Source organism: Ursus maritimus, unplaced genomic scaffold (genome assembly GCF_017311325.1).
Source record: "Ursus maritimus isolate PB19 unplaced genomic scaffold, ASM1731132v1 scaffold_19, whole genome shotgun sequence".
Lineage (NCBI taxonomy): Eukaryota > Metazoa > Chordata > Mammalia > Carnivora > Ursidae > Ursus > Ursus maritimus.
Genome location: NW_024424341.1, coordinates 13,666,489 through 13,679,649, shown reverse-complemented (window position 1 = coordinate 13,679,649; position 13,161 = coordinate 13,666,489). Strand labels below are relative to the sequence as shown.

General features: G+C 53.1%; 1 protein-coding gene across 1 annotated transcript in view; it reads left to right on the top strand.

The window, feature by feature from the left end:
- Positions 1–13,161, top strand: part of AMFR (autocrine motility factor receptor) — a 43,438-nt gene extending 30,277 nt beyond the window's left edge. The window contains exons 10-14 of the mRNA XM_040633317.1: positions 1,284–1,387; positions 6,114–6,248; positions 8,125–8,208; positions 10,859–11,043; positions 11,623–13,161. Coding sequence (XP_040489251.1) covers positions 1,284–1,387; positions 6,114–6,248; positions 8,125–8,208; positions 10,859–11,043; positions 11,623–11,770 — 656 coding nt within the window. The 3' untranslated portion in view covers positions 11,771–13,161. The remainder of the gene's footprint in view (positions 1–1,283; positions 1,388–6,113; positions 6,249–8,124; positions 8,209–10,858; positions 11,044–11,622) is intronic.

The following is a 13,161-nucleotide window of genomic DNA, read 5'->3' as shown; positions in this document are numbered from 1 at the left end:
CTGGTAAGTACATGAAATAAGCATCCAGTTTTGTTTTTTTTTTTTTTTTTTTAAAGATTTTATTTATTTATTTGACAGAGATAGAGACAGCCAGCGAGAGAGGGAACACAGCCGGGGGAGTGGGAGAGGAAGAAGCAGGCTCATAGCGGAGGAGCCTGATGTGGGGCTCGATCCCACAAAGCTGGGATCACGCCCTGAGCCGAAGGCAGACGCTTAACCGCTGTGCCACCCAGGCGCCCCAGCATCCAGTTTTTTAACAGGCACATTTTGTTGGGCAAGACCTTGAGACAGCCATTTCGCCTGTTTCTATATTCCATGCCTCAGTGCGTCTTTGTGAAGGAGAGAAAAATAACCCCTAAACGTGCAGCTTGATAGCAAGTTGTTTCATGGCCAATACTTGTTTTTGTTGCTTTTTAGAGATTTTATTTATTTGAAAGTGAGAGAGCGAGGGAGCAGGGGGAGGGAGAGGGAGAGAATCTCAAGCAGACTCGGTGCTAAGCATAGAGCCCGACTCAGGGCTCGATCTCACGACCCTGAGATCATGACCTGAGCTGAAACCAAGAGTCAGATGCCTAACCAGCTGAGCCCCCAAGCGCCCCTGGTGGTGTTTTATCTTAGGGTCCCCTTTTCTTAGGGAAATGGCAGAAGCAGCAGACTTCTTGGTGCCTTTTGTCCAGAAGCCTGTGGCATGGGATTCTGAAAAGAATTTTGAATCAAATTAGAAAATCAGGGTCTTCAAATCAGATGATTAAACAGAAAATATTTCTTGAATGTAATTGTAAAGTGATGTGTCCGCATGACTAGTAATCGTGTGTAGTGAGAAGGAGAGGGGCACAAACCCCTCCGTTGTAGCAGCCGTAGAACCTTGAAAACCGCCCTACTTGCCAGGCTGCGAGCGGATTGACCTGTGGGTCCAGGGCCACGGGAAAGGAGAGCCTGGTAGTGAAGTGTTCTGGAACCTGACTGTCTGGTTTCAAATCCTGACCCCCATAATTAAATTGTATGATCTTGGGCAAGTTACCTAACTTCTGGGTGCCGTGGGGACAGAATACTAAGGGAACCGAGGCATCTCTCAGACGGGTAAAATGGGGATCAAAATAGATGGTATCACGTGAGGTTTTAGACCTGCTGAAGTGAGCTAATCCGTGCGAAACACCCGTACAAAAGGCCTGGCCTGTAGCAGGCCTCAGTGGGACCAGCTGGCGTCCTGGCGTGGCGGACGCCAGAGTGGACAACACGGGGAAGGGGATCTCTAATTTGTGCTGGGTTCTCGCTTGTCTTAGGGTCCCGGATCGCCAGCTGGCTGCCGAGTTTTTCAGTCGAAGTGATGCATACCACCAACATTCTCGGCATTGCGCAGGCCAGCAACTCGCAGCTGAACGCCATGGTAAGGAGCGCGGCCGCCCCCGGGTGGCTGCGAGTCGGAGGGGCTGGACGGCGTGCGCGGTGCGCGGTGCGGGTGCTCCGCTCCGGCCGAAGAGCACGATCTTCCGGGGCGTTGTCCGTACTCCCTGGGGCCCCTTAAATTCCTGTGTTTTAAAACTTGAAACTGCTTTGGAAACCAGCTTTCATTTTCACGTGTGGCAGAGAATGAATTTATCCTTTTCTGAGCCTTGCCCCGCCCACTCTGTCGTGAGCTAGGCCGATCTCGGGGCTCTCCTTGATTGTAGCCAGAAGTATTTGAAGAAGCCCGTCTATTAAAGTTGTATTAGGCCTAGTAAGTGTGTTTTCCTGCCCCCCGCCCCCCCAGGAGGTGTCGATTCTTGCTGGGGAGACTGATTGTACACAAGCGAGTGGGCTCATCGCTGATGCAGGGAGTGCTCTGAAGGGAGTGGGGCCTGCCATGAGGCAGGGCGTGGGGGGAAGGGCTGTTAGGGGAGGCGTCTGAGGCGTTCAATCCCAGGGGGTGATACTTCAGCTGAGACCTGCAGGAGGAGAAGGAGGCCGTTGGGGGAAACAGGCAGTGGAAACCGTAGGCGCAGAGGCCATGAGGTGAGAAAGCACCGAAGACAGGTCACTGCGGTTGGAGTGAGTCACCTAGCAAGTCGGGGACCAAGACTGTGACGTGAACTGAGCTTGCAGAGCCAGGCCACGCAGGGGTTAGTAGGTCACAGTCCAGTTTAGATTTGGGTTTTCTTTTCGAGATTTTATTTATTTACTAGAGAGAGAGGGCACAAGCGGTGGGAAGGGGCCAAGGGAGAAGCAGACTCCCCACTGAGCAGGGAGCCGGATGCGGGGCTCAGTCCCAGGACCCTGGGATCGTGACCTGAGCCAAAGGCAGACGCTTCACCGACTGAGCCACCCAGGCACCCCTCCAGTTTAGATTTTATCGTGGAAGTATCGGAAGGTTGTTCGGGGTCTTTTTCCTCCCCCGGGGGATGGACAGAACATGAACAGAATGATTTGCTTCTGGGGGACTGGATTATCGGGGGGCAGAGATGGAGGCAGTGAGCCCAGTTAGGAGGCTGCAGTCGTGCGGGTGAGGAAGATGGTGGTTGGACCAGGGCGTTGGTAGTGAAGGTGAAAAGAAGGGGCAGCGTGAAGACACTCAACAGCCGATGAGCTGACGGGACGTGGGACGCGCCAACACTGTGCTTTGGGTGGTGGGGTAGGGGTGAGGGAAGCAGAGAGCGGAAGCCGATGCGGTGGGTTTCAGTGACACCGTGGAGTGGGCGGAGGGCCTGCATACCAAATCGGGCGGGAGGAGCAGGACTGAGGACAGGGCCTCAGCAAGGGTCCAGCGGGATGTGAGCCGTCCAAGCGGAGATGCTACGTCGGCGTCTGGACCTCACTGAGTGGATCTAGCTGCAGAAGGACGCTTGGGAACTCTGGGTGTGTAGGTGCTCCTGGAGGTGGGGACCCAGTCTCTTCCAGGAGACGACACAGCTCACGAGGAGGAGAGGACTCAATTCTTAGAGGGTGAAGTCGAAGGAGGACACGTTGGATTCGGCAGAATGGAGGCGGTGGGTTTGCCGCAGAGGAGCAAGCGGTTCCGTGGCCTGTGGGATTGGATTCTCGAGTAGATTGGGAATGAGTGGGAGCTGGAGAAACTGTATTGTAAAAGGGGCAGAGGAATAGAGGTGGTGGCTGGCGAGGGTTATGGTATCAAGGGAGTTTCTGTTTTTTTGAGTTTTTTTTTTTTTAAGGTTTTTGAACAGGCCGTTTATGTATACATAAGTTTCAGAGCTATGCAGAAGGATCCAGTAAATCACGCGCCCATCCTTTGCTCCATGCACCCAGGCCCCTGTCCCAGGAACAGCTGTGGGATCGCCGTGTTTGTCTTTTCTTGGCTGGCTTATTTCACTTACATGGTTCATCCACGTTGTAGCAGGGGCAGAATTTCCTTCGTTTTTAAGGCTCACTAATACTGCGTTGTCCGGGTAGGTCATGTTTCCCTTATCCATTCGTCCACTGATGGGCACTCGGGTGTCCTTTCAGCCCTTGTGAATAATGCTGCGATGGACATGAGAGTACGAATAGCTCTGAGACTCTGCTTTCAAGTCTCTTGAGTCTTTGTTAAAGATCGATTCGAAAGCATGCTTGGGGTGTGAATGAGAGCACTGGGTCGGGAGAGCTCGACGGTGCAGCACGAACAGGAAGGTAAACATGGAAGAACGAAGACCTGAGCTGGCTGGCGGGGCTGGGAGCGGAGCAGGAGGGAGGCGTCTGCTTTTGTTAGGAGGAGGAAAGCCATTGAGATAATGGTTTAAATAGAAGGCCCGGCTCGTGGCTCGTCGTAACCAAGAGGTGGCCTGAATGTCCGTCAGAGGGAACAGATTCTGAAAGTGTGGAGTATTAGTCAGCCTTTAAAAAAGCAGGCTATCGTACCATGTGCTACAACACATGGACACGGATGACCCTTGGGACATTATACTAAATGAGATAAGACAGTCACAAAGAGACGCTGTATGATTGCACTTAGACACTCTGAGAACAGAAAGTAGAATGGTGGTTGCTTGGGGCTCTGGGAGAGGGTGCTGGGGGGGTGCTGTTCAGTGGTTCAGTTTTTTGTTTTTTGTTTTTTTTAAGATTTTATTTATTTATTTGACAGAGATAGAGACAGCCAGCGAGAGAGGGAACATGAGCAGGGGGAGTGGGAGAGGAAGAAGCAGGCTCCCAGCGGAGGAGCCTGATGTGGGGCTCGATCCCAGAAGGCCGGGATCACGCCCTGAGCTGAAGGCAGACGCTTAACCGCTGTGCCACCCAGGCGCCCCCAGTGGTTCAGTTTTGCAACATGGGAAAGTTCTAGAGATCTGTGGCACAATAATAAGCATATGGTTCGCACTACTGTACGTTTAGACATGGTTCAGATGGTTTTATGTTTTTGACAATAATAATAATAATTATTATTATGATAATAATAAAAGGCCTGGGTTCCTGCTGGCTCCTGCTTCCTTGGGGAAGCGTTCAGCCACATCAGCGGTTGTGAGTGACGTCATAGTGGGCATAGATGGATGGCAGTGTGGCATCCCGATGCGGCCACCCCCTGGCTCGTGCCGGGTACCACGTGTGGACTTTGGGCTGCGGCGGCCGTTGAGCTCTGCAGGTGGAGAGCTCCCTGCTCCCTATGAACGTCAGCCTCCCGGGCACGTGAACCTCTAGGACTAAGTTGGGGTGTTTAGGGTTCTCGGATAGGCTCTGGCTCTTCTTCCTTCAGCTCCGTGACGGATTGGAATAGCCTATTTTTAGCACGACGAATGTACTGGACCCATACATTTTTTATAAAGATCCAATATTGAACTCAGTGGATTTTCTGGAAGAAAAGCTTTGGTCTAGTCAAATGAATCTCGGGCATGTTTTTATTTGGGAACTGAAGGGGAAGCTGTTTAACAGTAGAGAAAAATGGACTCTTCTCCACTTAGCTTTGATTTGACCTGTAGGAAAAAATGCTCCATTCCATTCCTATAAACCGCGAGGGGTCCCAGGTGTTGGGGGCTGTGGGTCCTGCGGCTGGACTCTGCTTGTCTTGCTCTCCCACCCCAGTGAGACGCTAGCAAAGCTTTGCTCATGTTCGCCCCTGATCTTGGCTCCCAAGACCCTGATGTTGGATGCCGTCCCCTCCCACGGCTGTAAGGCTGTGCTGCGGTGGAGCTCGTGCCCAGGAGTAACTTCTTGGTGCCTCAGAAGCAGTCCCGTTTCTCCTGCTCTTTTTTTCTTTTGATTGTTGGGGCTTTTCCACAAATAAAACCATGAATATTAGCATTGTAAAACCAATATACATACATGAAAAACAAAACCTGGGCCCCTTTGATGTGAGTATGGGGGGCGGTGTGCGGAGACCTGTGCCGTCTTCCCCTACATCCCCAGCTGCCGCTCGGAGCCCGACGTGGACTCGCCGATGTTTCGAGTGCGGTTTGAAACCTAAACAGCTCTAGTGTTCTGAGTTTACATTCTTACTCTTTTTTTCCTGGGTGGGGTGTAATTGACATACGGTAGTTTCACCCTTTGTAGTATCCGATTCTGTGCATCTTGTCAAACTCCTACAGTTGTGTGCCCATCGCTATCCTCAAGATCTAGAACAGTTCCATCTCCCCTCCCCCTAATGACATTGTGTCCCTTTGTCATCACTTCGTCTCCCCGCCCCCAGCCTCTGGCAACCATCTGCCCGTCTTCTGTCCCTTTGATTTTGCCTATTCTAGAATGCTGTAGAAATGGAATTCTGTAGTACATAGCTTTTTGAGTCAGGCTCTTTCACTTAACCTAGTGCACTTGAATTTCATCCACGTGGCTATGTATCAGACGTTTGTTCCTTTTCGTCATTGTTCTTTAAGGAGGACACTTTTTTTTTTTTTTTACCCGAGTTACACCAACCTTTAAAATGAACACTTTTTAAAACTGGAATATTCTAGTTGAGCCTGTTTTGGGGTCCAGCTTGATTTCTATGCTCTTTTTATTTTGAAATCGATGCTGTCCCAAGTTACCTGTTTGGCATCCTGGAAAAATGCCAGAAGGAGTGAGGTTTGACGGGGACCCGCAGAATAGAGGGGCCCCTTGCCCGTGTTTTCAAGGCCGAAGGCCAGGTTCAGTGCCCGGAGCTTGCCGCGCACCACGGCCCCGAGCAGTGACTGTTGAGAGCAAACATCTCCATGACCTCCAGTTTTGTATTCCTACAGGCTCATCAGATTCAAGAAATGTTTCCCCAGGTTCCATACCACCTCGTGCTGCAGGACCTCCAGCTGACACGCTCGGTAGAAATAACAACAGACAACATTTTAGAAGGACGGATTCAAGTACCTTTTCCCACACAGGTAAGTTGGGGTTTGATGTATGAAAAATGGATTCTGTCTTTACAAAGACTTAATCCTGTAGGTTAACTTTTTAGTTCCTCAATTGAATGTCATTCATGATTTGATGAAAGGTTTCTATGAATTTCCTAAATTTCCAAATTTTAACTGAGGACAGATCCACCCCAGGGGCTCAGACTAAGGTAAAGACAAATGTGTTGGGGAAATTTTCTGTACAGATCGACACCGCAGATCTGCCTGCTTCGCCTGGCTATCCCAGGAGGCCATGGCATCGGTTCCTCTCGGACAAGGATTGGCAACCTTCTTCTGTAAAAGGCAGACAAAGAATATTTTAGGCTTCGTGAGTCACGGGGTCCCTGTTCCGCCGTCTCCGCTCTGCCGTTGTGGCGCTGACACCGCCGTGCGCGGTGTGTGAGTGTGGGCGCCGATGTTCTAAGAAGCATTGATTTACTGAAATAGGTGGAGGATGAATTTGGCCTGCAGGCTACTGTTTGCTGACGCCTGGCTCTAGGAGGCAATGCCCTCTGTCCCTGGTTGGCTTTGCGCATTGGCGTGATTTTCCATTAGGGGTAGTAACTGTGTGATGCTGGTATTCCTGACTGTTTTAACAAGGTCAGATCTCCTGGCCCATTATATAACCTCGTTGAGAACAGGGAGTAGTAACATTTTATTTATTCATTTACTTTATATATTTTTTAAGATTTTTATTTATTTATTAGAGAGACAGAGATAGTGAGAGGGAGCACAAGCAGAGAGGAGAGGGAGAAGCAGACTTCCTGCTCAGCAGGGAGCCTGACATGGAGTTCGATCCCAGGACCCCGGGATCATGACCTGACCCGAAGGCAGACGCTTACCCGACTGAGGCACCCAGGTGCCCCCATTTACTGTAAATTTTATTATCAAAGGGTAGTTGACGCACAATGTTATTGTATTAGTTTCAGATGTATGACATAGTGATCTGACCGAAGTATTAGCATTTTGAAGCAGGCAAACTTTCTGGCAGGCCTAAGGGCTCAGTACATAACCAGAGAGTCAGTTAACAAGAAATTATTCAACTTCATGTATAAGAACGTATGGAAATCTGTTAATAAAATCCTAAAACTGGAGAATCTTTTCAAGAGAGAACGAGCCTGGAGTTTGGAGTCAAACGCGCTGACGTTAGACGTGGCCCCTCTGTCCTTCCCCGTTTGACCTGGCTGTTGACTTTGGATTACCCAGCAGCAGACCCTGGGACAGGGATTCCAGTGCCAGTGGGTCATTTGGGAAGGTTCCAGGACACACGGGCAGCAGGTGGGGCTGGGAGGTGGGGGAGGGAAGGCGGCCAGTAAGGGCTTCTGAGAGCAGCTTCGTGTCGTGGGTGACTAGAGTTTGATGCCACGGGGGCCTCCGGAGGGGCGGCGAGCAGGGGGGTTTGGATGCCACTTCGCATCGGCTGCCGGTTGAGGGCCACTTGAGGGGGTGGGGTGCACAGTGACCCTGTGCAGCTAGAGCACGTGGCCTTTCGGGGAGATGGGCAGGGCTCCAGAGCGTCTGTGGCCTTGGCCAAGACCTCAGACTGGCGACAAATGAGAAGAACAACAGTAGCTGCTTCACAGGGTGTCAGGATCAAGGAGACGGGCATGTCGGCTTTCTGCAAGCGCTCATCACTGTTCCCGAGGAGAAACCGAATGGGAGCCAGTTGACAACTCAAGCTCAGGCCTCGGGCTTCCTTGTCTTCTCTTCGATCTTAGTAGCAGTTTCATTTCTTTGCTGCCGTAGACTTCGTCAAAGCCCACACAGCGTTGGGGCCCCGAGCTCCCTCTGTACCCAGGGTTTCCCTGGCCCTGTTCCCTGAGCCCTGAGCAGCTCCGTACTGTCTGTGGTGCTGTTTCTCTTGCAGCGCTCAGATGGCATCAGGCCCGCACTGAACAGTCCCATGGAAAGGCCAAACGGAGACCAGGAGGAGGGAGAAGCTTCCGTGCAGGTAAGGTCTGCACCCTGGGGAGAGAGTGTGAGTCCCTGGGAGCAGTCGTGTAGTGCCTGTCAGTGGTCTTCAGCCCTGCCTCTGATGTTCCTGAGGCCTAGGGCAGGGGTGGCAGAGAGGGCCCTGTGCCACATCGTCCCAGGACTTCAGGTTAACACATCAAGCTGTGCCCACAGCATGGCCTGCATTTCTACCTGGGGCCTGTGGCCTGCTCCCTGGGCATTACCCTCGGGACCTGGAGGAGAACAGAGTCACGCTGTCCCCAGGCCGGCTCTGTATCTTGAGCTCGAGTGCTAGGAGGGGTGGAGGGATTCTGGGCATGGGCAGGACTCAGGGTGATTGGACATCTGAACCCAGATGGAGACTGACTGGGGCTCGGGTCTCTCGAGTTGAAACCGTTGAGGTCTTCTCCCCCACACCTCACTTGCCCAACTCAGCATTTCCAGATCCTTCCATGCACGTCACACAAATGAGACCCTCTGAGTGGTGTGGAGGTGGGGAGGAACGTGGTTATCCTGGGAGCCAGCTGTGCCTAGGTACGCACTTGGGTGACTCGGGTGGCCGCCCCTTCCACAGGCAGCTCCTCTGTCTGGTTTCCAGGGCTGAGGCGCTCCCCTCCGCATGCTCTTAGCCCCCCAACCTGGGGGCTCCGATTCACACCCCTCATCTCTAATTCCCATTTGCTTAATCAATGACCACACTTTCCAGAAACTTTCTTAAGAGACTGGAAAAACCCCAGATCACCCTGTCCTTGTGTGTCTATGTTTGTGACGTGGGGCGTCCCACCCACGGGGCTGGGGTCCGACACTGGCGCTGCCTTATCCGCCAGTGTCTCTCGGGGCGCTCCTTGAAGCAGCTGCTCTAATGGCTGAGTGACATGGAAGCTGCTGCTACCTTGGGTGCTTTTCCCTACAAATAGGAAACCCTAAGATTAGGAGTTTTTCAAATCCATTGCTGAGTTAAAAATTTAAATTTTTCTTACCCAAATCCATATTTGGATTGGGCAGCATTTTACAAATGCTTTTGTAGAAGGGATTCAGTTTTGCATTCCTGGGTTTTTGGATAGCCGGTCCATGCTAGGTTTGAACGCTGGGCTGGTTGGGGGTCCCTGGGGGGAGAGCACGTTCAGTTTCTGTCCCGATTCCCCAACTCCATTTTTACAGTTAACGTGAAGAGTTCTGAATGTTTTCTAGCACAGTGAAGGGAAATTACTTATTTCACAAGGAACATGCCGTATAGTGTTTTCAGTCTTTCTCAAGAAGTAAGAAGTCCTTGGCTCACAGTCTGTGTGCCGAGACCTCAGTGCAGCCCAAGCGTCGCATTAACTGTGCCGGGACTGAACGTGGAGTCTGTCCTCTGCCCGAGCTCAGGCTGGCTTGGAAGCCGGCAGGGCTGGGGTGGGCGTTCGTTTCCTTCCTTCATCTCCTCCTCTTCACCAGCTGCTCTTTCTGCTTCCTCCAGAGTCAGGCTCAGGAAGAGGGCGGGTGAGGTGAGGCCATGTGACCCCAGTGCGTGCGCGTGTGTGTGCGTGTGTGTGTGTGCCCCGTCTAGCACGGAAACCCCAACGTGGGCTGGCTATTTACGACCACCCCTACCTTTTTGGAGGCCTCATTACCCTCCCAGCGGTCCTTGGGGCAAAGTCTGTTTCAACAGCCTCGGGCTTCAGGACCCGCATCCACCCCCCAGGACACGCAGCAGGGCCTTAGCGTCGGCGCCAGTTGAACTCGCTCCCCTTGAAGCCTTCTTTTATCTGCCACAAGCAGGTTTCCTTGTCTTGAGATTCCTCAGGTGTGTTAGTCACCCCCAGTTCCCAGGGCCCCCAGACTCCAGGGAATATTAGTCTGGACACATGGCTCTCTTCAAGTGTCCTCGCTCGCTAGGCTGAAGACGGGGAAGTGTGATGGTGCGTGACAGGCGAGCGCCACGCACAGGAGATCTTACGGGTAGGCCGGTCTCTCAGCCTCTCCACCTCAACTCTCTCGTCACCTAGAGGTGGGTGCTGGGCTGACGCTGGCCAGCGTGGGTCCGCCCAGTAGCCGGAGCCTAGAGGGTCAGGCCTAATGAAGCGTGTGGGGTGCCTGGGCATTGTCTCAGTGTTCAGAGCTTCAGCCGAAACTGAGTCCCATTTTAATATCCTGTTACACAAGGAATCATGTTATTTATAGCTGTTTAAAAAAAGATCCTTAGAATTTATCCCTTTTAATCTGCCTACCTCTGTTTTCAGAGTCAAGCGAAGGTGTAAAATTTGTGCAGTAAATGCGATAAGACTTGTTGAAATGTTAGGGCAATTAGTAGAGTTGAACAAAAACTTCCCAGAGTGCAAACTTGGAATTAACTCTATTATTTTCTGAGAGCACAGTTTCAAGGTGCCTATGTTTTTCATCCCGGTAATCCTGTGCAATAAATCTCACGAATCCTGAACATCCGGCTGAGTCAGCTGCTGTTCCTAGCGGCGCACAGGCCTGGTGCCGCAGCCTGCCCGTCAGGAGCCCGCGTCGGCCACGACGCTTGTGCTGCTGGCTCCCCGGCCTGGCAGCGTGCCTCCCCATGGCTCCAGAAGAACATTGTTCGGGGCGCTTGGGTTGGGTGGGGAATCTGCTCGGGAGGGTGGCCTGTGGTCACAGCGGCCCCTCGCTTCCTCTGTGCGCAGACCGAGCGTGTGCCGCTAGACCTCAGTCCTCGGCTGGAGGAGGCCTTGGATCTCAGCGAGGCGGAGGTGGAGGCCGGTGAGGGGGAGGACTTCGAGGCCCGGGGCAGCCGCTTCTCCAAGTCTGCGGACGAGAGGCAGCGCATGCTGGTGCAGCGGAAGGACGACCTCCTGCAGCAGGCTCGCAAGTAAGCTGGGGCTCCGGCCCTCGCCCTGGAAGTCTCAGTCCCGCCCGGCGGCCCAGAGGCCCTCGTCATGCCGGGCCCACTTCGTGCCTTTCTGAACAGGAGGCCAGCACTGAAAAGCCATTAGATGCATTCAGATTCCAGACCTCTCTGGGAAAGCCAAAGGCTCTGGCCTAGCTGGTGACCTGTAGCCGGCTGGTCGGCTCCCGCGGACGGCTTCGGCCGCACTTGCTCGGGGCACCTGGGTGCTGGTGTGACCCAAGCCCTTTGTCGTAAGGAGTCGGGTTCTCTGACCCCTCAGAGGGAGCACTGTCACTGCATTCACGCGCCAGACGTAGAGCTGAGAAAACCGGCCCTCCCTCCCGGCCACCGTGCCTGCATCCAGGGCTCGGGGTGTCCCTGCGGCACAGAGCTGCTGCTCCTGTCCGGGACAGGTGTCTTCTTCACGGGCTGCTGCCGAGAGCGCCGCACGGTGGTGCCTGGGGGGCGGGGGCGTGGCAGCTGAAGCCCCGGCCCGCGGGTGTCTGCAGGTCCGTGTCCCAGAGCTTCACGTGCCTCACGCACGTCCTGTGGTTTTTGCAGGCGTTTCCTGAACAGAAGTTCTGAAGTCGACGCCGCCTCCGAGAGCTGCCCCTTGTCGGAAGGCACGACCTCTGACCCCGTGACCCTGCGTCGCAGGATGCTGGCCGCGGCCGCCGAACGGAGGCTCCAGAAGCAGCAGCTCTCCTAGCGCTCGCCGTCCTCCACCGCCGCGTCCAGCAGCGCTGCCGCCCAGGCCCGGCCCGGCCGCTGTCAGAGGAGGGGCCCCGCCGCTGTATAAAGCATGTGGTCTTAATAGTGTTTGGACAGCTGACAAACTTAATCCTTTTTTGTAATACTTTCTATGTGACATTTCTCTTCCCTTTAGAAACACTGCACATTTTAATTCGAGGCATGATCTCTTCTGGCGTTGACTGGACTTCGTAGGGGTGGGGTGACCGAGAGGAAGAGGGCAGCCAGGGTCCCCGAAGCCCGCAGCTCTGCCGCTGGGAGAGGTGTCCTTACTCGGGCTCGGGCTCGGGCAGGCAGGGCGGGGGCGGCCTCCCAAAGAGCCGCGTGGAGTGTGCGGCCCGGCCAGACTCCACCGCGGGGTGCCTTCGCTTGGCAGACCGCTGCTCTTGGTGGCGAGGCCAGAGCCCCAGGCTGCTGGAGCCCCGGGCCGGCAGGGCATCTTGGAAAAGTGACTCTTGGTTTGCTAGGTGGGGCAGAGGAGGGGAAAGGCCAGGGCTGTAGAGTGGGAGGAGGTGGCCTGCGTGTCCCAGTCCATCTGGGCCTGCCCGCCGAGCCCCGACCCGAAGCTGGCTTGCTTTCCGGTGATGCCGGTGCTCCGGCCGCTCACGAGCACCCTGCATGTCTGTCCCCTGCTCTGGAGTTCACGGTCCCCCACCCCAGACATGGGGGCTGGGCAGCAGGCTTTGGCTTATGGTTTGAATTCCTTGGGCAAGTAAATGAGGCGATGCGGAAGCCTGTGGGTTTGGTCCTTAGAGAAAAGGAGAACCTTACAAACTGGGCCAGTCACTGTTAGAGGGCTTTCTCGGAGAGAGAAGGATCTCTTGTGTCTGCCCTGGAGCTCTGCCTTTTCATCACTTTGCTCCTGTTGGTTTAATGGGACGTAGAAAGGCAGGGTGCTGACCCCTCCTGCCTCGGAGCAGACCCAGGTCCTGAACCTGTTCTTCAAAGTCTTCACACGTTTAACTTTCAGGATTTGGAAACACGCAATCACAGGCTACATAGTTCGGTTTTATGTCCTCTTGGATTAAGGTTTATTTTTTTTTTTTAATGTTTTAAAGCATAGTTTTATGGTAGTCCTTTGGGGAAGAATCCAGTATTATCTAAAATTATTGGCAAAGTTAAATGTATTTTACATAACTGAAAGTTTTTGGAATGTTGACAAGTAATTGAAAAGAGTGATGAGTAAACGTTTAGGCCAAGATAATTTATTTGAATAAATCTTTCAAAAGCCTTACCCTGAAATGCTGTTAGTAGATTTCTGTGATTTTTTTAAAAATTGGTTTTGTTTTGCTGAGAGCATAGCTATTTGTTTTTATTGTAAAACAATAATAATAATAAAAGGCAAACTCT